Source organism: Bufo gargarizans, chromosome 1, assembly GCF_014858855.1.
Source record: "Bufo gargarizans isolate SCDJY-AF-19 chromosome 1, ASM1485885v1, whole genome shotgun sequence".
In the NCBI taxonomy this organism is placed as follows: Eukaryota; Metazoa; Chordata; class Amphibia; order Anura; family Bufonidae; genus Bufo; species Bufo gargarizans.
The window spans coordinates 302,484,483-302,510,812 of NC_058080.1; the positions used below are offsets into that span (position 1 = coordinate 302,484,483).

Consider the following 26,330-nt stretch of genomic DNA (forward strand, 5'->3'; position numbering starts at 1 on the left):
GATGTGGAAAGGACAACACAAACTGCAATATAAAGCAGTTATGCCGGTAACTATATAGACTGTCATAGATTTATCCACATAACTGCAAATACTGAAAGTCAATTTTAGGCTTAGGCTACAGCTACACAGCAACTTGTAGTCATGCAACATAAGATCGCAATGTAATCTGCTACATCCCACCTAATAATAGTGAACTCTGTAATATATTTTATCATCACCCCCCCCCCCCCTCCCGCACACACACAGACACTGCACTATTCCCTGTCTAATTAGACTACACCAGAAAGATGAGCTTATAGTAGACAGATGGCAGAGAGACCAGACACGACTGCAACATCTAGTGAGTGAGTTAGTTCACCTCTAAGCTGGATAATTTTTCACCTAATAATATAGCTCTGGGTTGAGATAAATCTCCTAGTAGTAGCTGCAGCCACATCTGATCTGTGTCTGCCTCCGCAGATCGTCCTCCTGCTTCCCTCCCCATAGACTTCATAGGATTATGTATACACTTCCATGTAGGGATTTGCTCAGTCATTTCAGAGACAGTGATCAGGGCAAGGGAGGGGGGAATAAGTGTAGAAACAGGCACTTTTTTAGTTAGATATATTATAAAGTTCACTATTATCACATACTATTGCATTACAAAAAATAAAATAAAAGGTTAGGTACGCATTAATGTTGTGCAGCCACAAGTCACCATGTAGTTCAAATCTTATCTTGATGAGGTAGTAAATATATTAGATGGCCATGAGACTGCTATACAGTCTACTACAATTGTACATTTGTACTGTTTGTTAAGGCTAAAGTATTTACATTCTATTGACTGCATTTGATTGTCAGTTTAATATACTGTCAGCCATAAATACTGAAAAGTGTTATAGGCATATAAAAAGATGGCTAAAGCTGCATTCTAACAATGTTGTTAATTCAGAAAACCAGGAAGCGAGATTTGTTCACAAATCCTATTTGAGCAGCCATATTGAACTGCAATTTTGATTGGACTTTTTCATTGTTACCGATACAAAGATTATATAAATACCCCTAATAGTTCCTGGGGAACTCAGTGCTGAATGGCAATTTTCTGCAGGTGAGGAGAAGCAGTCACTGTACCTCATTATAATCAGTACACCACTGCTTTTTCATATTTGGCCTTGTTCTGGTTTTGAGTGGCTTTTCTGACATATTTGTAAATGCTGATTATATCACAGTCAGGGCCATGTTTTATGATATATATGTTCAACACACAGTTCACCTTCACTATCCAAAGTCAAAGGAAGTCCATATAAACATTGTGGCCAACAACAATACTCCAGAGAAACTATGACGTTTGACAACCAATGTCCTCCAAAATGTTCTTCAGAAATCTTGATCCCATCCAGACTTCTCATCAGGGGGTATTTCATCATCTGGTGGATAGTTGTCAAAATAGCTGTGATCCATAGGTCCGTCAAGCTAGAGATTTAAAATAAAGTCAAATATAGGTCATGGTTAGTGATTGTGAATTCTTCTTTTCATTGCTGTTTTTTCCCCAAAATGGTGTAAAATGTGCCATATAACAAAACTTGTTAAGAATATTTTCTTATTGCTTCACTGCATCTAAAATAAACAAAATGAAGCAACTATGCAAATAGTCCAGATTAAAATTATTTTTAAAATTATTTTTTTCTACACTGAAGAGAAGTAACTAAAAACATCAAGTAATGTTATGAACCGGTATTGCAAGGATGCTAGGTTTTATATATGTTGACTATATAGGCAGTGTCAATCACAGGTAAAGTTTTACTAGTAAATCTTAGAGTAACAACTTTATTAGGGACAATAACATTCAAACTGTTGTAATAATATATATTATTAAATAAGTTTTCCACCTTTTTATATTGATGACTTATCCTCCAGTTTCAGACTGGTGGGGGTCTGACACCAGAAGCCCCCACCAATAAGCTATTTGTAGCAGCTGCTGGCACCGAAAACTAAACAGTAGATGGAGCCAAAAGAAAAGGCTCCTTCCACTGTGTAGTGGTGATTAGCTGACTTGTAGAGGTTTGATGCTGATATTGATGAAGGTGAAAAACCCCTTTAAGATGTAACTGTTGAAAATTACGACATGACTGGATACTTTACCTCTGGTTTTAAGGGTGATGGAACATTTCTCAAACTCAATCCTTCCCAATTAAAACCGTTAAACCATCTAACAAAACAAGAATTAGTTAAATCATAAATAAAGCCAAAAATGAAATTTTTGTGTTTCTGAATCCTTATGTACATTAATTATATGAAGTTTTACTCCTCTAGGAAGTAACTGGCAGCCAACATTACTAGTCACATTAGGTGCTGTTTCTGTGGATAGCCATAAATATCAGAAGTGGTAATATGAAGTGGATATGAAATACATTTCAGAAGTGGTTCAGAGTTAAATCTGTCAGACCTCTAACATCTCGATCGAAAGCCATTCCTGTGTCCTCTTAAGTGGTCATCTAAGCTCAATTATGATCAAATAAATATTGATCAACTGTGTGCGGCGCTAGACTTTTATCTGTAACCCGACATATAAAAGCTTTGGGTTACATCACGATCTGCCCGCGGCCCGTGCTGCCGCAGATCGTTGTGACCGCAATGTCATTAGCTGCAGTCACAGGGAGATGTGCCATGGCCAGCTGGAGCAGTTTGGCTGTAATACACGCTTGTAGCACTCTGCTACAAGTGTGTATTACATGGAAGTTGAAAAAGCTTTTTCTTATGCAAGACCGCAACCTGCTGGCTTTAAAATTAAATGTCAGCCTGCAGGCTGGGAATGAACCTTTTTCCTGTCTTGACTGTGGCAGAAAGGGGTTAATTCACTTTTAAAAAAAAGTCAAAAAGAAATAATTTTTTTTTAAGGTATAGCAATAGTATTAGGAATAGTAATTAGACTACATACACACGCATACAAACATCCCGACACTTTTTCGTTCATCAAAAAATAAACATAGAAACATAGAATGTGTCAGCAGATAAGAACCATTTGGCCCATCTAGTCTGCCCAATATACTAAATACTATGGATAGCCCCTGGCCCTATCTTATATGAAGGATGGCCTTATGCCTATCCCATGCATGCTTAAACTCCTCCACTGTATTTGCAGCTACCACTTCTGCAGGAAGGCTATTCCATGCATCCACTACTCTCTCAGTAAAGTAATACTTCCTGATATTACATTTAAACCTTTTGCCCTCTAATCTAAAACTATGTCCTCTTGTAGCAGTTTTTCTTCTTTTAAATATTCTCTCCTCTTTTACCTTGTTGATTCCCTTTATGTATTTAAAAGTTTCTATCATATCCCCTCTGTCTCGTCTTTCTTCCAAGCTATACATGTTACGGTCCTTTAATCTTTCCTGGTAAGTTTTATCCTGCAATCCATGTACCAGTTTAGTAGCTCTTCTCTGAACTGTCTCCAAAGTATCAATATCCTTCTGGAGATATGGTCTCCAGTACTGAGCACAATACTCCAAATGAGGTCTCACTAGTGCTCTGTAGAGCGGCATGAGCACCTCCTTCTTTCTACTGGTAATGCCTCTCCCTATACACCCAGGCATTCTGCTAGCATTTCCTGCTGCTCTATGACATTGTCTGCCTACCTTTAAGTCTTCTGAAATAATGATCCCTAAATCCCTTTCCTCAGATACCGAGGTTAGGACTGTATCACTGATTTTATATTCTGCTCTTGGGTTTTTACGTCCCAGGTGCATTATCTTGCACTTATCAACATTAAATTTTAGTTGCCAGATTTTTTACCATTCCTTTAGTTTTCCTAAGTCCTTTTCCATTTGGTGTATCCCTCCAGGAACATCAACCCCGTTACAAATCTTTGCGTCATCAGCAAAAAGACACACATTACCATTGAGGCCTTCTGCAATTTCGCTGATAAAGATATTAAACAATATGGGTCCCAGAACAGATCCCTGAGGTACCCCACTGGTAACAGGACCTTGGTCTGAATATACTCCATTGACTACAACCCTCTGTTGCCTGTCCCTCAGCCACTGCCTAATCCATTCAACAATATGGGAGTCCAAGCCCAAAGACTGCACTTTATTTATAAGCCTTCTATGTGGGACAGTATCAAAAGCCTTACTAAAGTCTAGATAAGCAATGTCTACTGCACCTCCTCCATCTATTATTTTAGTCACCCAATCAAAAAAATCAATAAGATTAGTTTGACATGATCTCCCTGAAGTAAACCCATGCTGTTTTTGATCTTTCAATCCATGGGATTTTAGATGTTCCACAATCCTCTCCTTAAGTATGGTTTCCATTAATTTCCCCACTATTGATGTCAGGCTTACTGGCCTATAGTTGCCCGATTCCTCCCTACTACCTTTCTTGTGAATGGGCACAACATTTGCTAATTTCCAATCTTCTGGGACGACTCCTGTTGCCAGTGATTGATTAAATAAATCTGTTAATGGTTTTGCTAGTTCACCGCTGAGCTCTTTTAATAGCTTTGGGTGTATCCCATCAGGCCCCTGTGACTTATTTGTATTACTTTTAGACAGTTGACTTAGAACCTCTTCCTCTGTAAAGACACATGCATCAAAAGATTCATTAGTCTTCTTTCCTAACTGAGGTCCTTCTCCTTCATTTTCCTTTGTAAAAACTGAACAGAAGTATTCATTGAGGCAGTCAGCTAGTTCTTTATCTTCTTCCATATACCTTCCTTCTTTTGTTTTTAATTTGGTAATTCCTTGTTTTAGTTTCCTTTTTTCATTTATGTATCTGAAGAATGACTTATTGTTTTTTTTCCCTGACTGAGCTAATTTCTCTTCTGCCTGTGCTTTAGAAGCTCTTATAACTTGTTTGGCCTCTCTCTGTCTAATCTTATAAATTTGCCTGTCATCCTCGTTTTTTTTTATAATTCCTAAATGCTATCTTTTTGTTTTTAATGATTTTGGCCACTTCTGCCGAGTACCACAGTGGTCTCTTCCTTTTTTTTTGCTTTTACTGACAAGCCTAATGCAATTTTCTGTTGCCTTTAATAGTGCCACTTTTAAGTAGTCCCATTTCTCCTGGACTCCAATGAAACTGTTCCAGTCTGATAGGGACTCGTATACCACTAATCTAATTTTAGAAAAGTCTGTTTTTCTAAAATCAAAAACTTTTGTTTTTGTTTGGTGTGACTCAGTCACTGTACTTATAGTAAACCACACTGACTGGTGATCACTAGATCCCAAGCTTTCCCCTACAGTAATATCAGATACCAAATTCCCATTTGTGAATACTAAATCTAAAATGGCCTCCTTCCGGGTTGGCTCCTCCACTACTTGCTGTAGAGATAATCCCAGTAGGGAATTTAGAATATCTGTACTCCTGGCAGAACTAGCTATTTTGGTTTTTCAGTTTACATCTGGAAGATTGAAGTCTCCCATAATGATAACTTTCCCTTTCAATGTCATTTTAGCTATTTCCTCAACTAGTAGATCACCTAATTCTTTGACTTGGCTAGGTGGTCTATATATCACACCTACACGAGTTACCTTATGATTATCAAGCTGCAAGGTAACCCAAACTGACTCTAAATTGTTCTCGCTAACTTGTATCAAATTAGGTTTTATGCTATCTTTCACATACAGGGCCACCCCTCCCCCTCCTTGCCTTCTCTGTCTTTCCTGTATAGAGAGAACCCTGGTATTGATATATCCCAGTCATTACTCCCCTTGAACCACGTCTCAGTAACAGCCACTACATCTATATTCTCAGATGCCATTATAGCCTCAAGTTCATTGATCTTATTCCCTAGACTGCGAGCATTTGTAGACAAGACTCTGAGCTTGACCTTTGTGCTACTGGCCTCTTCTGGCATTGTTCCGGTGGGCAGTCGGACTGCTGGATTATCACTCTTTTGCCCCCCTTTCCTAGTTTAAATGCTTCTTAGCAAATACTTGGAACTGTTCACCGAGGACATTCGTTCCCTTGAGAGAAAGATGCAAACCATCTTTCTTGTACAGTTCTTTTTCATTCCAACAGGAGCTAACATGAGACACAAAGCCAAACCCTTGGTTCAGACACCATTCACCAAGCCATACATTGAATTCCTCAATGCGCATCTTCCTGTCATGCTGAAGGTTATGCACAGGCAAAACTGCAGAGAATGAAACAGTTGATGCAACCTCCCGTATATCCTTTCCAAGTGTGTAAAAAGCTTCTTTCACCTTTGAAACCTCATTGCAAGCCAGATCGTTTGTCCCAAGATGGAGAATAACATCCACTTTCCTTTCCTGCTTTGCTTGCCTAACAATATTAACCGCCTCCGGACCGCCTAACGCAGATGTGCGGTCCGGAGGCGGCAGCCCTGCGCACGACGACGCATATACGCGTCATCTCGCGAGGGCCGGGATTTCCTGTGAACGCGCGCACACAGGCGCGCGCGCTCACAGGAACGGAAGGTAAGCGAGTGGATCTCCAGCCTGCCAGCGGCGATCGCTCGCTGGCAGGCTGGAGATCTGATTTTTTTAACCCCTAACAGGTATATTAGACGCTGTTTTGATAACAGCGTCTAATATACCTGCTACCTGGTCCTCTGGTGGTCCCTTTTGTTAGGATCGACCACCAGAGGACACAGGTAGGTCAGTAAAGTCACACCCAAACACTACACTACACTACACCCCCCCCGTCACTTATTAACCCTTTATGAACCCCTGATCACCCATGATCACCCCATATAAACTCCCTGATCACCCCCCTGTCATTGATCACCCCCCTGTAAGGCTCCATTCAGACGTCCGTATGATTTTTACGGATCCATGGATCGGATCCGCAAAACACATGCGGACGTCTGAATGGAGCCTTACAGGGGGGGTGATCAATGACAGGCGGGTGATCACCCATATACACTCCCTGATCACCCCCTGTCATTGATCACCCCCCTGTAAGGCTCCATTCAGACGTCCGCATGATTTTTACGGATCCATGGATACATGGATCGGATCCGCAAAACACATGCGGACGTCTGAATGGAGCCTTACAGGGGGGTGATCAATGACAGGCGGGTGATCACCCATATACACTCCCTGATCACCCCCCTGTCATTGATCACCCCCCTGTAAGGCTCCATTCAGACGTCCGCATGTGTTTTGCGGATCCGATCCATGTATCCATGGATCCGTAAAAATCATACGGACGTCTGAATGGAGCCTTACAGGGGGGGTGATCAGTGACAGGGGGGTGATCACCCTGATCACCCCCTGTCATTGATAACCCCCCTGTAAGGCTCCATTCAGACGTCCGCATGTGTTTTGCGGATCCGATCCATGTATCCATGGATCCGTAAAAATCATACGGACGTCTGAATGGAGCCTTACAGGGGGGGTGATCAGTGACAGGGGGGTGATCACCCTGATCACCCCCTGTCATTGATAACCCCCCTGTAAGGCTCCATTCAGACGTCCGCATGTGTTTTGCGGATCCGATCCATGTATCCATGTATCCGTAAAAATCATACAGACGTCTGAATGAAGCCTTACAGGGGGGTGATCAATGACAGGGGGGTGATCACCCATATACACTCCCTGATCACCCCCTGTCATTGATAACCCCCCTGTAAGGCTCCATTCAGACGTCCGCATGTGTTTTGCGGATTCGATCCATGTATCCATGTATCCGTAAAAATCATACGGACGTCTGAATGGAGCCTTACAGGGGGGGTGATCAGTGACAGGGGGGTGATCACCCTGATCACCCCCTGTCATTGATAACCCCCCTGTAAGGCTCCATTCAGACGTCCGCATGTGTTTTGCGGATCCGATCCATGTATCCATGGATCCGTAAAAATCATACGGACGTCTGAATGGAGCCTTACAGGGGGGGTGATCAGTGACAGGGGGGTGATTACCCTGATCACCCCCTGTCATTGATAACCCCCCTGTAAGGCTCCATTCAGACGTCCGCATGTGTTTTGCGGATCTGATCCATGTATCCATGGATCCGTAAAAATCATACGGACGTCTGAATGGAGCCTTACAGAGGGGTGATCAATGACAGGGGGGTGATCAGGGAGTCTATATGGGTGATCACCCCCCTGTCATTGATCACCCCCCTGTCATTGATCACCCCCCTGTAAGGCTCCATTCAGACGTCCGCATGTGTTTTGCGGATCCGATCCATGGATCCGTAAAAATTATACGGACGTCTGAATGGAGCCTTACCAGGGGGGTGATCAATGACAGGGGGGTGATCCGGGAGTCTATATGGGTGATCACCCCCCTGTCATTGATCACCCCCCTGTCATTGATCTCCCCCCTGTAAGGCTCCATTCAGACATTTTTTTGGCCCAAGTTAGCGGAAATTTTTTGTTTGTTTTAGTTTTTGTTTTTTCTTACTAAGTCTCATATTCCACTAACTTGTGTCAAAAAATAAAATCTCACATGAACTCACCATACCCCTCACGGAATCCAAATGCGTAAACATTTTTAGACATTTATATTCCAGACTTCTTCTCACGCTTTAGGGCCCCTAAAAAGCCAGGGCAGTATAAATACCCCACATGTGACCCCATTTCGGAAAGAAGACACCCCAAGGTATTCCGTGAGGGGCATATTGAGTCCATGAAAGATTGAAATTTTTGTCCTAAGTTAGCGGAAAGTGAGACTTTGTGAGAAAAAAACAAAAAAAAATCAATATCCGCTAACTTATGCAAAAAAAAATAAAAATTCTAGGAACTCGCCAGGCCCCTCATTGAATACCTTGGGGTGTCTTCTTTCCAAAGTGGGGTCACATGTGGGGTATTTATACTGCCCTGGCTTTTTAGGGGCCCGAAAGTGTGAGAAGAAGTCTGGGATCCAAATGTCTAAAAATGCCCTCCTAAAAGGAATTTGGGCCCCTTTGCGCATCTAGGCTGCAAAAAAGTGTCACACATCTGGTATCGCCGTACTCAGGAGAAGTTGGGCAATGTGTTTTGGGGTGTCATTTTACATATACCCATGCTGGGTGAGAAAAATATCTTGGTCAAATGCCAACTTTGTATAAAAAAATGGGAAAAGTTATCTTTTGCCAAGATATTTCTCTAACCCAGCATGGTTATATGTAAAATGACACCCCAAAACACATTCCCCAACTTCTCCTGAGTACGGCGATACCACATGTGTGACACTTTTCTGCAGCCAAGGTGGGCAAAGGGGCACACATTCCAAAGAGCACTTTTCGGATTTCACAGGCCATTTTTTACAGATTTTGATTGCAAGGTACTTCTTACACATTTGGGCCCCTAAATTGCCAGGGCAGTATAACTACGCCACAAGTGACCCCATTTTGGAAAGAAGACACCCCAAGGTATTCCGTGAGGGGCACGGTGAGTTCCTAGAATTTTTTATTTTTTGTCACAAGTTAGCGGAAAATGATGATTTTTCTTTTTTCCTTACAAAGTCTCATATTCCACTAACTTGCGACAAAAAATAAAAAATTCTAGGAACTCGCCGTGCCCCTCACGGAATACCTTGGGGTGTCTTCTTTCCAAAATGGGGTCACTTGTGGCGTAGTTATACTGCCCTGGCAATTTAGGGGCCCAAATGTGTAAGAAGTACCTTGCAATCAAAATGTGTAAAAAATGGCCTGTGAAATCCGAAAGGTGCACTTTGGAATATGTGCCCCTTTGCCCACCTTGGCTGCAAAAAAGTGTCACACATCTGGTATCGCCGTACTCAGGAGAAGTTGGGGAATGCGTTTTGGGGTGTCATTTTACATATACCCATGCTGGGTGAGAAAAATATCTTGGTCAAATGCCAACTTTGTATAAAAAAAAATTGAAAAGTTGTCTTTTGCCAAGATATTTCTCTCACCCAGCATGGGTATATGTAAAATGACACCCCAAAACACATTCCCCAACTTCTCCTGAGTACGGCGATACCAGATGTGTGACACTTTTTTGCAGCCAAGGTGGGCAAAGGGGCACAGATTCCAAAGTGCACCTTTCGGATTTCACCGGTCATTTTTTACACATTTTGATTGCAAAGTTCTTCTCACACATTTGGGCCCCTAAATTGCCAGGGCAGTATAACTACCCCACAAGTGACCCCATTTTGGAAAGAAGACACCCCAAGGTATTCCGTGAGGGGCATGGCGAGTTCCTAGAATTTTTTATTTTTTGTCGCAAGTTAGTGGAATATGAGACTTTGTAAGAAAAAAATAAAAATAAAAAATCATCATCATTTTCCGCTAACTTGTGACAAAAAATAAAAAGTTCTATGAACTCACTATGCCCATCAGCGAATACCTTAGGGTGTCTACTTTCCGAAATGGGGTCATTTGTGGGGTTTTTCTACTGTTTGGGCATTGTAGAACCTCAGGAATCATGACAGGTGCTCAGAAAGTCAGAGCTGCTTCAAAAAGCGGAAATTCACATTTTTGTACCATAGTTTGTAAACGCTATAACTTTTACCCAAACCATTTTTTTTTTTTTGCCCAAACATTTTTTTTTTATCAAAGACATGTAGAACTATAAATTTAGCGAAAAATTTATATATGGATGTCGTTTTTTTTGCAAAATTTTACAGCTGAAAGTGAAAAATGTCATTTTTTTGCAAAAAAATCGTTACATTTCGATTAATAACAAAAAAAGTAAAAATGTCAGCAGCAATAAAATACCACCAAATGAAAGCTCTATTAGTGAGAAGAAAAGGAGGTAAAATTCATTTGGGTGGTAAGTTGCATGACCGAGCGATAAACGGTGAAAGTAGTGTAGTGCCGAAGTGTAAAAAGTGCTCTGGTCATGAAGGGGGTTTCAGCTAGCGGGGCTGAAGTGGTTAAGGATCCGTCGTCTATCCCTGCTAGCGGTAGCACCAGGGAAAAATCTCACAACACCATTCTCCTCAAACTTCACACCTCTTATGATGGAATCGCCCACCAACAGCTGCTTACTATCAATTCTCACCTTCTCCTTTTTGTCTTTAGCTGCAGTCTTACATACTTTAGGCATAGGAGATGATTGTTTCTCACCCACTGTGCTTGAGCCATCCTCCATGTTGCTCTTGCACTCTGAAAGTGCTGCAAATGAATTATGGAGAGCCACAGACTGTGGGACATGCCTTCTACCACAACTCTCAGTCTCCCAGAACCTACAGTAACCCATCTTCCATTTCTAGGGGGCCTCTGTGGCAGTGGCATTGCAATGTTCTCAGCCTGAGTTTGTTTAGTGGTTAATTTAAAAACCTCCTATTTCAAAAAGGTAATTTCCTGCTGCATTATGGAGAGCTGTCTACAGATCAGACAGTATCCAAACCTCTAAAGAGTGTAACCTGAAATAAAAGCACAACAATTCCTGCACAGAACCAGGTCTGCCATTGTAAAGAGGGGAAAGATTTTAAACAAACAAATCTTACTTGTTTAGATTGTATCCACCTCCAGATTAACTCCTGAGTATCTCCTGAATATCTCCAATGCTCTTGTAGATCAGCTCTTGGTAAAGCAGTCTTGGAAAAGCAGCAAGCTATTCCGATAAATAAATAAAAACTATATATATATATATATATATATTTATATATATATATTCGTTTTAGCAATAGTATAGTGGAATTTTATTTAACCCCTTAAGGACATAGGACGTACCGGTACGCCCTATTTCCCGAGTCCTTAAGGACCCAGGATGTACCGGTACGTCATGACTTAAAATCGGAATTCCGGCGTTGCGGGGGTTAATCGGAACGGGACGCCGGCTGAAATCATTCAGCCGGCATCCCGTAACAATGCGGGGGGGGGTCATTTGACCCCCCCGTATCGGCGATCGCAGAAAACCGCAGGTCAATTCAGACCTGCGGTTTGCTGCGCTTTTTGCAGTTTCTGATCCCCACGGTCCCTGACCGCGGGGATCAGAAACTTTAGAGTGTCTAAATTAGAGATTTTGGGGGTGTCGCAGGCAGTGGGACCGCGGTATGGAAAAGGTTAACTGTCATCGGTCAGGGAGCTCCCTCCCTCTCCCATCGGGGGGCTGCTGTGCCTTTGCAGCCCCCCGATGGAGAGGGAGAGAGCCCCCAGGCAGCCCCCCGAAGCCCCGTCCTCACCCTTCCCCGTCTGCGAAGTTGTGGCAGACGGGGAAGGTTCCCATGGCAACAGGACGCCTGCTCAGGCGTCCTGCTGTCCATGGTGCTGAACAGATCTATGCTAAAAGCATAGATCTGTTCAGTGTAAGTAAAATACAGTACAGAACCCTGTAGTGTTCTGTACTGTATTTTACAGACATCAGACCCACTGGATCTTCAAGAACCAAGTGGGTCTGGGTCAAAAAAATGTAAAAAAAAAGTGAAAAAAGTTAAGATAAAAAAAAACATTTATCACTGAATAAAAATTAAAAAAATAAAATACACTACACATATTAGGTATCGCCGCGTCCATAACGACCTGATCTATAAAACGGTCATGTTACTTTCCCCGCACGGTGAACGCCATAAAAATAAAAAAATTTAAACTATGAGAAAATTGAAATTTTGCCCACCTTACTTCCCAAAAAAGGTAATAAAAGTGATCAAAAAAGTTGCATGTACGCCAAAATAGTACCAATCAAACCGTCATCTCATCCAACAAAAAATGAGACCCTACTCAAGATAATCGCCCAAAAACTGAAAAAACTATGGCTCTTAGACTATGGAAACACTAAAACATGATTTTTTTTTGTTTCAAAAATAAAATCATTGTGTAAAACTTACATAGATAAAAATAAAGTATACATATTAGGTATCGCCGCGTCCGTATCGACCGGCTCTATAAAAATATCACATGACCTAACCCCTCAGGTGACCACCGTAAAAAAATAAAAATAAAAACGGTGTAAAAAAAGCCTTTTTTTGCCATCTTACGTCACAAAAAGTGTAATAGCAAGCGATCAAAAAGTCATATGCACCCCAAAATAGTGCCAATCAAACCATCATCTCATCCCGCAAAAAATTAGACCCTACTCAAGATAATCGCCCAAAAACTATGGCTCTTAGACTATGGAGACACTAAACAATTTTTTGGTTTTAAAAATGAAGTTATTGTATAAAACGTACATAAATAAAAAAAAATTATACATATTAGGTATCGCCGCGTCCGTGCCAACCTGCTCTATAAAATTACCACATGATCTAACCTGTCAGATGAATGTTGTAAATAACAACAAAAAAAAACGTGCCAAAAAAGCTATTTCTTGCTACCTTGCCGCACAAAAAGTGTAATATAGAGCAACCAAAAATCATATGTACCCTAAACTAGTACCAACAATACTGCCACCCTATTCCGTACTCTCTAAAATGGGGTCACTTTTTTGGAGTTTCTACTCTAGGGGTGCATCAGGGGGGCTTCAAATGGGACATGGTGTCAAAAAAGCAGTCCAGCAAAATCTGCCTTCCAAAAACCGTATGGCATTCCTTTCCTTCTGCGCCCTGCCGTGTGCCCGTACAGCAGTTTACGACCACATATGGGGTGTTTCTGTAAACTACAGAATCAGGGCCATAAATAATGAGTTTTGTTTGGCTGTTAACCCTTGCTTTGTAACTGGAAAAAAAATATTAAAATGGAAAATCTGCCAAAAAAGTGAAATTTTGAAATTGTATCTCTATTTTCCATTAAATCTTGTGCAACACCTAAAGGGTTAACAAAGTTTGTAAAATCAGTTTTGAATACCTTGAGGGGTGTAGTTTCTTAGATGGGGGTCACTTTTATGGAGTTTCTACTCTAGGGGTGCATCAGGGGGCTTCAAATGGGACATGGTGTCAAAAAAACTGTCCAGCAAAATCTGGCTTCCAAAAACCATACGGCGCACCTTTCACTCTACGCCCCGCTGTGTGGCCGTACAGTAGTTTACGGCCACATATGGGGTGTTTCTGTAAACGGCAGAGTCAGGGCAATAAAGATACAGTCTTGTTTGGCTGTTAACCCTTGCTTTGTTAGTGGAAAAAATGGGTTAAAATGGAAAATTAGGCAAAAAAATTAAATTCTCAAATTTCATCCCTATTTGCCAATAACTCTTGTGCAACACCTAAAGGGTTAACAAAGTTTGTAAAATCAGTTTTGAATACCTTGAGGGGTGTAGTTTATAGAATGGGGTCTTTGGGCGGTTTCTATTATGTAAGCCTCGCAAAGTGACTTCAGAGCTGTAGTGGTCCCTAAAAATGGTTTTTTTGTAAATTTCAGAAAAATTTCAAGATTTGCTTCTAAACTTCTAAGCCTTGTAACATCCCCAAAAAATAAAATATCATTCCCAAAATAATTCAAACATGAAGTAGACATATGGGGAATGTTAAGTCATCACAATTTTTGGGGGTATTACTATGTATTACAGAAGTAGAGAAACTGAAACTTAGAAATTTGCAAATTTTTCCAAATGTTTGGTAAATTAGGTATTTTATTATGCAAAAAAATAAAAAAATTTTACTTTATTTTACCAGTGTCATGAAGTACAATATGTGACGAAAAAACAATCTCAGAATGGCCTGGATAAGTCAAAGTGTTTTAAAGTTATCAGCACTTAAAGTGACCTGGTCAGATTTGCAAAAAATGGCCTGGTCCTTAAGGTGAAATAGGGCCGTGTCCTTAAGGGGTTAAAAAATCTAGGTATTTGTTTTATCTATATTTTGTATAGCAGGGTTTTTATTATGCGTAAAATATACAAAAATATAAAAAATACAAATAAAAAACCCTTAAAATTTCCAAATTTACCCAAGATGAATACCATAGGCGAATAACATTAAAAAAGTCACTTTGAAGGGGCTTGTAGCATTTTGGCGCTGTGCAAGATTTTTCTGACAGTACAGTGCTATAGAACCAGCAATAGAAAAATGCGCTCCAGTCTTTTGAAGTCTTGCGGCAGGCCCAGCCAGTAGATAAATTACATAAATAGCGTCCATTTTCAGGGTACAAGCATACGGGAATGGTTTTAGAAATGTTTTGTCTTTAAATCTTTTGTAATTGTTAGAAAGAAATTATAAGAAAGGAAAATATTTTTTCATAATTTTCACAGTTTTTCATTAAATATATATTTTTTTTAATATATTATATCCATCATCTAATGGCACAAAAGAAAGGTCTAAGGTGTCCCGAGAAAAATAATATCAAATACACGTAGGCTAGCTACATGCCATTTGCAGTTAGATAGACGCATTGCTACAACTGGAAAACTGGCCTGGTAAGGAAGGGAGATAAACACTCCGGTAATGAAGTGGTTATGCTTAGTTGATCATTTATGACAACACAGGAGTGTCACAGTATTGACTGCAAATGGAATTCTGTATGTAATGCATAGAAGCTACCGAAGGTAAACAGTTCAACTTATTTTTTTTATAAAACCCAATTAGAAGTTTTTCAGCCCAAAAAATGGATTACATGCATTTCAGTAAAAATGTCTATGGTGTTCATAGCCTTTAAAGGATAACTGTCACATTTGGACCCTAATTTCAATTTTCATATATGTAGTTACTATTACCATGATATTCCAGATTCACTAACTATTAGACTTACTTACCCCATATTTCAGAAGATTCAGCCCTTAGCAACCGGTCTGCATAAAACTGCAATTCCACTATTCATTTAAGATGGCCGCCACTGCCCTCACCCTGAGGCTAATCCCGCCTGCCCTCACTACCCACAATGCATTCAGCTCCTCGTGCACTAGCTTCTGCACCTCAACCAATGGTTGCTCTCCAGACTTAAACACGCCCTCCTTCTCCTTCTATCACATACACTTTAGGAACATCCCCCTCCCCTAAACAGTGCCATCCTCGCTGAGATCGTGAAAACTCAGATCCGATGGTATATTATAACCCCCAGGCAAGCGTCCCCATCACCATGGGAACGCCTGGGGGTTAGAATATACCATCGGATCTCGGGCGGGACTGTACCTATTCATTTAAATTCCTGCTCATTCTGGGCTTTGAATTCAAGGAGGCGGTCCTATCAGTGATTTACATCTCTGTATACACAGCCATAGAGGAAAGGCTGTCAGTCACTGATAGGACCGTCTCCTGGACTTCAAAGCCCAGAATGAGCAGGAATTTAAATGAATAAAATGCAAGTTATGCTGAATCTTTTCCTACAAATCTATATATCAATCTGCTCAGTTCCTCCTGCTCTATGACATTCTGCCTGCTTCTCAGACACTATGGGGCACATTTATTAAGACTGGTGTTTTACACGCCGGTCTTAATAAGCTCTATCCTGGGTGGTGGATCTGCCAGAGTTATGAAGAGGCGCTGGCCTCTTTATCACTTTGGCGGATCCAGCGTCTCTTCTAAATATAAGACCGCTTCCTAGCTGTCATACATTTAGACCGTTTTCTATGCCCGAAACAGGTGTAGAAAATGGTAAATGAGACAGGCCTATCTTGCCTATCCCCTTCCCCACCCACACCACCACACTTGCCCACTTTTTTAGATCTAATGTGAGCGTCGAGAAGTCGTAGATTGTGGTGCAACTGAACCTGAAATTATTTCAGCTTGATGAAAAGTTTTAGGAAAGTGTGGGAAAAAATTCCATGAAGTAAGAATACTTTTGAAAATAGAAGTGTTAATAGGTTAAATTTAAATTCCTTCAGCAACAACCCCAAACATACAGTCAGTGTCATTAAGAACTATATTCAGTTTAAAGAATAAGAAAGAGTCCTGGAAGTGATGATAAGTTCCCCAGAGAGCCCTCATCTCAACATTAGGGATGAGCGAATCGACTTTGAATGAAACATCCGAAGTCAATTCACATAAAACTTCATTCAAATACTGTACAGAGTAGGAACAGAATTGCGGAACGGATGCGGACTCATTTTCCGGACGTGTAAATGGACCCTTAGATTTTTATTTTATAAATTTATTTAGCATTAACACTTCTAACCAAGTATTAAGCATTCTTACTTTCCAGCATTTTTCACACACCTGCCTAAAGCTTTTGCACAGTACTGTATATACCTGTTTTTGTTTTAATCTTTGTAAATTTGCTTATATACTGTATATCTTCAGTGCACTTGGAAAGTTTTCAGACCCTTTCATTTTTTACAAATCTTATGTTGCAGCCTTGTGCTAAAATAAAAAATAAATTTAAGTTTCCTGTCAATCTGCACTCTATCCCTCTTAATGAAAAAAAAATATGAAAACAGAATTCAGAATTTTAGAAATGTTTGTAAATGTATTAAAAAGGACAAACAAAGGGGGCGTGGCTTGGCTGCTGAGAGGAATGGCCGCTTGAACTCACTGCTCCTGCACCTCAGCGATTACAAAGCAGCTCCCTAGGGCTACGATTGCTGCCGGTAACAAAGCTGGACACCATCCAGGAAGTTATGGGGAAGTCTAAACGGCAGCTCCCTAGGCTGCAGAGCGGTAACCTGGACGGCTTCTTTGAACAAGGCCCAGCCAAAGATGGCGCATGTTCCCGCGCCGGAACCCGCGTCTCATCTCCTCGGGACAGCGCATCACCAAAAAGCACTTCCAGATCCCCATCACCCCCACTGGAGCCCGATACCTTTTCCCTGACGGAAGCAGAGTTCCCCTCGCTCCCACCAACTCCAAGCGACTTAGCGACTTAGGGACTCCAGGGACTACTGATGCACATAATGGCGCCGCTGCTAACCTGACTGGGCTCTCACCCTCCAGCAGTCCCTTAAAGCAGAAGCCGCGTCTGGACTCATCATACTCTCCTGAGGTCAGTAAGGGGCCCTGGACACAAGCGGTGGAGACTCCTGCTGTGATCCCCATCATTGCATATCAAACCTCAGATAAGCCTTTGTGTGAGGACTCTATTAAAAACATGCTGCTGGCTTTACGTCAGTCCCTGCGCTCGGACATGGCAGGGTTAATTAACCCTCTGGCGGCCAAAGTTAAAGAAAATGCGGATAAAATCCTGCATGTGGAGAATAAAATGGCAGACTTTGCCACGTCACAAAATAACATTATAGATGCCCACAACGATATGGCGGATGAACTGGAGATTATTAAAAGCAAATTAGCAGATCTGGAAGATCGTTCCAGAAGAAATAATGTTAAATTCAGGGGCATCCCAGAAGATGTAGCACCTCGAGATTTGCAGCCCTATCTTAAAAGCCTCATGAAAGCATTGCTACCCAGAATCCCTGTCCCTGTGTCACGGATGAGGATGGGGAAAACCCTCAGCCGTGCGGTGCCAGGAGATGGTAGGGTTGCTACTTGGCCAAAACCACAGAATTAGGGAGCAGGTCACCTCCTAGCGCTTCCCTAATCTGACCCTGACTCCTAGCTGCATGGGCCGCCCATACTCAGGAACCTCGGATCCCTACTGACCCTCCGTCGGACCCTGAGATAGGAGCTGAGTAGACAGCCCGTTCCTCCTGGACACGGAGAAACAGGAGTCTAACTTGGCCAAGCTACAAGGGGAAACAGAAACAACTTATGGCAGTGACAGGCAAATGCAAGCAACTCATCACTCACCTGCCACAGACAACAAAGCCTGGAACCCATGTGCAGGTGCTGCAGTTCAGATCACCAACGAACACAGCACACACCAGACATCACACAGGAACCCATGACCATAAGCTGCAATAATAAGGAAACTCCACACACACCTACATAACACTGTGTAACATAGTTTTATGACCAGAAGGGAGGCCCCCACTGGCAGATGGTAAAGTAACCAGGAGGATGTCTCCAGCAAGCATGGCTGAAGCACCCTCTCTGACTATTGCCTTCAACTGAGGCTTTATAGGGCCAAGAAGCCACACCCAACAGTCAGACACACCCAGTGTTCACACACACAGAAGGGAATTAACCCTTGCAACACTAGGGAAGGGAAAACATCAACTTAAAGGGGACGTGCACACAACACATATAACACACTGATAAAAGGCACACCTATAGGAGAGGTTGCCAGGTGCAACCGCATGCCTACTGCAGCAAGCTGCCTAACACCGCTCAGGCTGCTCTGCTGCCACATACCCAATGTTGCCAGCGGCAACCACAGGTGAGGCAACATACAATAGCCCTCACCTGTGATTGAACACAACACCAAGACCGCAGGCAACTGCATGCGGCCACAAGAGTCACGACCATGACCAAGGGTCGTGACACCCTGACATGATAATAGACAGGGGTCATAGAATTCCGAAGCCGTCACACCTGGGTGCAGATATCCCAAGTGACACACTTGCTAGGATCCATTTTTTCCACACTAAAGAGGCCCTAATGCTGGCAGCTAGGAACTGCGACAAACTCCCTGCTCCTTTCCAAACTGTCAGGCTTTTTGCTGACCTCTCCATGACAACTTTGAGGCAAAGGAGGGAACTACAGCCGATCACTCTCGCCCTCAGGGATAATGACATTCAATATAAATGGGGCTACCCACAAAAGCTGCTAATCTGGAAAGATGGAAAAACCCATGTGGTAAAATCGGTTGCAGATGGACGAGAACTACTTCTAGCTTGGGACATTCCTCTTCCGCTGGAAAAAAGAGAGAACCGAAGGCGGGATGATCAGATGTCTGCAACTGGAGCCCAGGATGGCTAATGTCCTCAATGAGACTATCATAGATCCAGATTGAAGATGAAGGCGATGTTATAAATACCTTACTTTGGATCATTAATAGTTCAGAGGAGCGGAGTCGTTTTTGCATTTTTCATATGGGGTTTGATGTCTAACCTTTTTTTATCTAGGTGCAGTTTGTATGTTTGCACACCTAGTACCCCTCCCAGCCTCACCAGTGGACTTACGTCACCTATACCACACAGGCGAGTTTGACCGTCTGGAGTCGTAGTATTTTTCCCTGTCTCTGTCATTTTCCCTAACCATCTAGACTCCCCACTAATCTGCTACCTTGATTATCTATCTACAGAGTTTTGTGTAGTTCGCATATTGTTAGACACTTGTCTATTGTTATCAAAGTTGATCTGCTGACCTTTGGTTGCCTGTCTACCCGCACAACACTTGGTTCCTCCCCTCACTCAAATGGGTCTTAAAATTTTGACTTTGAATGCTAAAGGACTTAATTGTCCACAAAAAAGAACATATGTTTGGCGGGAGGCAACTAAAGCTGGAGCGGACCTCATTTGCATCCAGGAGACCCACTTACTGCATTTTTTTTCCTCATATATTGCATTCTCATTTTAGCAAGAAGTCCAGAGGGGTGTTCATAGCTGTCAAGAATTCGGTGGCCTTTACTACCATATCCTCAAAAGTGGACCCCGGCGGCCGATACATTATCCTGGTATGTTCTATCAACAACATCACCTACACCATAGTTAATGTTTATGCACCTAATGACCACCAAATCCCCTTCCTGCGTAAAGTACTGAAACAGCTAAACTTTTTGAAACAAGGGAAGGTGATTGTCTGTGGGGACTTTAACTTGGTGATGGATCAGTCGTTGGACTCCACTAGCCTAAACCGGCGTATAGGAGGCGATGCTGCCTCTTTGTTGCACACAGAAGGTCTCATTGATGTGTGGAGGGCTCAACATAGTGTAGAAAGAGATTATACCTTTTTCTCCACTCCTCATCTCTCATACTCACGCATTGATATGTTTTTTGTTGATCAAGTTACCTTGCTACATACAATATCTTCTGATATTGGACTTATTCAGTGGTCTGATCATGCCCCAATTACACTATCCCTGGAAGATATATACCAATTCCCACGTGCCCCCATTTGGCGCAATGATCCATTTTTATTTTCCAACCCAGACACTGCTAAGGAGATATCTGCTGAACTAAAGGAGTTCTTCACCTTCAATGATGGTTCTGTCACGGATAAATATGTCCTATGGCAGACCCATAAGGCGTTCATTCGAGGCTCCCTGATCAGATTAAAATGCAAACTAAATAAAGTCAAAGAAAAGGAAATTTCTCAGCTGCTCAAATCCCTTGTTGACCTCGAGACTCAGAATAAGATATCCCCTACAGCTCAAATAACTGCCCTTCTGAGAACAGAGAGGAACAATTTATGTAGTCTACTGTCCCATAACTATTCTAGATCCATGCTCCGGTTAAAGGCGAGATACTATGCCCAGGGGAACAGAGCTGGTAAGCTATTGGCTAACAAACTTAGGACTCAGCAAACCAAATCAAAAATCCCTTTCCTTATCCATCCGTCATCTAAAGCTAAATTACTAGATCCTAGAGATATTGCAGAACAGTTCCGCACCTACTATCATAGCCTCTATAATCTTAAAGACACGGTTGCCTTGCCCCATAACTACTCTGAATTGGTGGAAAACTTCCTATCTCAATCTGAATTACCTACTCTCTCTCCTGACCAACTCCATTCATTGAATGCCCCTCCCACATCTATCGAACTCCAAAAACGTATTGCTACCCTCCCATCAGGTAAATCCCCAGGCCCGGACGGTTTGTCTAATGAATATTATAAATATTTCTATCCCACACTGTCCCCCTACATCCTAGATATTTTTAATCGAGCCCTGGAAGGAACCCCATTCCCACCCGAGATGCTTACAGCCCTTATAGTTACCTTGCCAAAACCTGGGAAACCCCCAGAGGTTCCTCAAAATTTTAGGCCAATTTCGCTGCTAAATTCGGACATCAAAATCTTTGCCAAGTTAATAGCCAATAGATTGTCAGCTATACTCCCTTCCTTGATCAAAGATGACCAGACAGGGTTTGTTAAGGGCCGAATATCATCAGACAACACTAGACGGTTGATCAATATGTTTGACCACGCTGAGCAAAATAGCCTCCCTATGATAGCAGTGACCTTAGACGCTGAGAAGGCGTTTGACCGTCTTCACTGGTCATTCGCATTCTCAGTCCTCAGTAAAATGGGTTTTCAGGGCAGCATCTTGAACGCCTTTTACGGCTTATATGCCTCCCCTTCGGCTAAGGTATGGGTTAATGGGGTACTATCTGCTCCTTTCCAGATTATCAATGGCTTGCGTCAGGGGTGCCCTTTGTCACCCCTCCTGTTCATCCTGGCTCTTGAACCTTAAGCTCAACACATACGGCAAGCTCCCCGTATTCAAGGGGTAGATATTGGAGGGAGAGATCACAGGATATCGTTATATGCTGACGACATTATCCTTACTCTTTCAAATCCCCTTCAGTCATTGGACTCGGCTTTTGATATAATAGCACACTTTGGCATACTCTCATATTATAAAATTAACAACTCCAAATCTCAAGCCCTATTACTTAACATTCCCCGAGAAGATGTTGGAGTGCTACAGTCCCGATTTCCCCTAGATTGGCAGGAAATAGAGCTCCCATACTTGGGAATCAAGTTGACATACCCCTGTTTGCATTTGTACAAACGAAACTATGAACCCCTCCTCGAAACTATGACGTCCGATTTCTCCCACTACTCCATGAAGGAGATATCCTGGGTCGGTAGAGTGGCAGCATTCCAGATGATGACATTGCCCAAATTGATCTACATATTTAAAGCTCTCCCTATCCCGGTCCCTGATCTGTTCTTTCGAAAAGCGCAGGCAACACTGTCCAAATACATTTGGAAATCGTCTAAACCCAGGATTGCCCAAAAACAGCTTTTCTTACGGAAAAAAGCAGGAGGGTTAGGACTACCTTGCATTAGTGATTATCATAGAGCCATTAGTCTGTCATTAGCTAGGGAGTGGTGGGACAAAGATTGCAATAAAGCTTGGCACCAAATTGAATCCCATTCAATTAAGGAGGGCTCCTTGAAAGACTGGTTGATTAGCATACTATGGAACAGAAAGGTCCCTGATGTTTCCCTGCAAACCGTGAAGCACGTAGGGAAGCTTTGGCTACATTTCCACAACACATACACAGACTCTACCGACACCCTATTCTCCCATCTAGACACCTGCTCCTTGGAATGGATTTTGAGGGACATCAATCTTCGAAGTTGGCAGGATCAGGGAATCGAGAAGGTCTCTCAACTCATTTGTTCTAAAGGAGTCCTCCCGTTCACCACCGCCCAACAGTTATTCCAGCTTTCAGCAAGCGAAATATTTAATTATCTCAGGGTTAAACATCTCCTGACATCAATCATTACTAAACCCCCTCCCATACATGAAGGGATCCTTCAACTTTATTGTTCTCAAAACTTGCTGAAAAAAGGAGCGACAGGGCGCATATACGAATACATGGGTGATAAGTCTGAATTTGCCAAATCCAAACCTTTCCAGAAGTGGGAACGCAAGCTGGGCAGTTCATTTTCTAAGGCTGAATGGTCCTCTGCTATAAGCTTTTTAGCCTCCAATTTCAAATGTGTCACACATTATGAGGCTGGTGTTAAAACGCTTTTAAACTGGTACTTTACACCCAAGAGGTTACATATCATCTACCCTACATCTTCTCCCATGTGTTGGAGGGGCTGTGGAAACGTAGGCTCTTTGCTCCACGTCTTGTGGGCATGCCCAGTTGTCACTAATTACTGGAAGCAGGTGTTTGCATTTCTAGGTGAAATATCTGGTTATGATAGCCCCCCATCTCCAGAAATTGCTCTTTTGTTTCTAGGCATTCAGCACTTCTGCCCGTCATATAGACCCATAGTGGGACATGTCTTGCTCAGCGCCAAATTAGTTATCACCCGCCATTGGAAAGAAACGACCCCCCCAGTTATTTCGGAGGTGATTGCTGAGCTAAATAATACATGTCGATACGAGAGGATAATTCCGTCCTCAGTGCTCTCTCCTATAAAGTACAGACGCACCTGGAACCCCTGGGTGGTTCACCCGAAATTCTCCAAGTAGATAATCTTCAATATTCTGACCCCACATGAGAGGTAGGGGTTGGTGACTTCCTTTGAGACTGCCTCCTATAGGTCCCTCCAGCAGCTAAGCCTTCTGATTAGACAGATCTGTGTTTGACACTTGTCACTTATAGTTTTAGTGTTTAATTGTAAATACTTAACAACTAATACATGCTAAGAAATGTATTCTGATAATGCAACCAGTTTGATCCTGTGATGTGATTTATATAAGAAGCTATCAAGTCATGTCTTCCATTATACTGGAAACTTTTGTTAATGTAATGATACTTGTCCTCGGTGGCTGCGTCCACCTCAAATTGTCTATGCAATGTCATGCTTTGCTATTCTTTAAAAAGAAAAATCTCAATAAAAATGTTGAACTCAAAAAAAAAAAGGGCAAACAAAATTTGGCATGTACATATAGTAGGTATTCAGATCATTTGCTATGACACTTACAATTTAGCTCTGGGCGTCTCATTTCTGGAGAAGGGTACAAAAAAATCTGCTGCACTGAAAGTTCCCAAGAGCACAGAGGCCTCTATAATTCTTAAATGGCAGAAGTTTGGAATAACCAGGACTCTTCCTAAAGCTGGCTGCCCCACCAAACTAAGTTATTATTAAGGGTTAATATATACAGGTTACGCAACACAAAAACAAATAATTGCCCACTCAACAAAAAGGCTTAGTCTAAAATTGCTCAAAAATAATAATCTTTTTTTAAATGCATGTATAAAACATGATAAAAATAGAGACAAAAGAGAGAAAAATGAAAGTGTGTTATACACCTGAGGGAAAATATAGTTGGGCTCTCAATGCAGAGGGGAGTACAGTAGCTATACATCACTTAACCATCAAATGATAGTCAATGGAAACAAATGAGGTATATAAAAGCGTCAAGACTTGTGTCTATATAATCAAATGCATTTAACCCATCTCTCAAAGAGACAACAAACAATGTGTAAAACCAGTCCTTACATACCCATGAGTGGGACAATCACCTCAGGAGAACAGCACACCCTGACATGCGTTTCGGCAACACCTTCAAGCTAAGTAATTAGCAGAAAAGTGCCTTGGTAAGAGAGGTGACCAAGAGCTCAATGCTGTTTGCACATGGGAAAAACTTTCAGAAGGTTAACATCACTGCAGCATTCCATCAATATGTGCTTTATGACAGAATGACCAGAAAGATGACACTCCACAGTAAAAGACACATGAAAACTTGCAAAAAAATGACTCTCGTAATGTGAGAAACTAGATTCTCTCATTGGTTGAAACAAAGATTGAACTTTTTGCCTCAATTCTAAGCGTTATGTTTGGAGGAAACCAGGCACGGACCAATACAATCCTTACAGTGAAGTACGGTGGTGCCAGCATCATGCTGGGGGAAAGGGGGGGGGGGGGGGGTTCATCGGCTGGGACAGGGAAACTGGTCAGAGTTGAATGGAGCAAAGTTTAAAGATATTAGCGAGCACTGGGCTGAAGGTCAACAAGAGAATGACTATAAGCTCACAGCCAGGACAACACAGGAGATGCTTAGGGACAACTCTTTGAATGTCCTTGAGTGGCCCATAGGCAAAATGTAGAAATACAAAAAGAGGATTACGGTACAATTTGAACTCCCTGGTCTTAAAAGCGGACCAGGAGTCACAAAGTGGGTACCTAGAGTAGAGGCTATCAGAGGCGCCAGGGGGCAGAGGTGAGTTCTATAGAGAACAATATATATATATATATATATATTTATATATATATATATATATGTATAGGACTTATGCTCGTCTGCAATTATGGAACAAGATAGGCAGCTCAAGTGTTTCAGAGGGTCAAGGATTACCCTTGCCAACTTTTGAAGAGATATAGGCGGTGTGGAGAGGACAAAGAAAGAGAAGCCCTTTACACCCGTGGAGAAAAAGTTTGAAACACGTATCAGGCGCCAGATCACTCAGTCATTAGTCGTGATGAAGATACAGATTGATTCTTATTTGTGTATAAGATATAGAGAAGACCTTTACCAAAGCCCTGACTTGAACCCAAGAAAAAAAAAAAAGGCTATCCACCGATCGTCCCCACCCAACCTGACTTGAGGAGATCTGGAGAGAACAATGGCAGAAAATTCCCAAATCCAGATGTGCAAACCTTGTGACATCATACCAAAGAAGACGGAAAGCTGTACTCACTGCTAAAGGTCCTTCAAGTACTGAGTAAAGGGTCTGAAAACTTATGTCAATGCAATATTTTAGTTTTTCCTTTTTGATAAATTAACACAGATTTCTAAAATTCTGTTTTCACTTTGTCATTATGAGGTACTGAGTGTAGAATGATGCAGAAGGCTGCAACATATCAAACTGAAAAAAGTGAAAGTGAATTGTAGGGACTCACTCTAGTAGACAGGATTAGCGGACGCAGTATAGAGGCAACAACAAGTTCTTTGGATCAAACAGTTCAGTGTTTTATTCACACTTTAGGCAAGTGACAAAACAAGCAGTCATATTCAAACAAAAAGTCACCTTGCAGTGTTGGTGGTAATTCACACAATGCGGCAATTCTGCCTCAAAGAGTCCTTGCTGATAGCAGTACAAACCTGTTTTCACGCCAAACAGGTTGCAAGCCATTATCCAGACACAAGGCTCCCAGATCCCAACACAGAGACATGGCTTCTGAGCCCAGCTGCCTATTAAAGGACAGCCAAGTGCTGCCAAAACC

At 42.0% G+C, this 26,330-nt stretch overlaps 1 protein-coding gene across 1 annotated transcript in view; it reads right to left on the reverse strand.

The window, feature by feature from the left end:
* Positions 1 to 1,356: 1,356 nt before the first annotated feature.
* Positions 1,357 to 26,330, reverse strand: part of PRKG2 (protein kinase cGMP-dependent 2) — a 124,814-nt gene continuing 99,840 nt past the window's right edge. The window contains exons 17-18 of the mRNA XM_044279417.1: positions 2,122 to 2,188; positions 1,357 to 1,452 (exon numbers count right to left, since the gene is read on the reverse strand). Coding sequence (XP_044135352.1) covers positions 1,357 to 1,452; positions 2,122 to 2,188 — 163 coding nt within the window. The remainder of the gene's footprint in view (positions 1,453 to 2,121; positions 2,189 to 26,330) is intronic.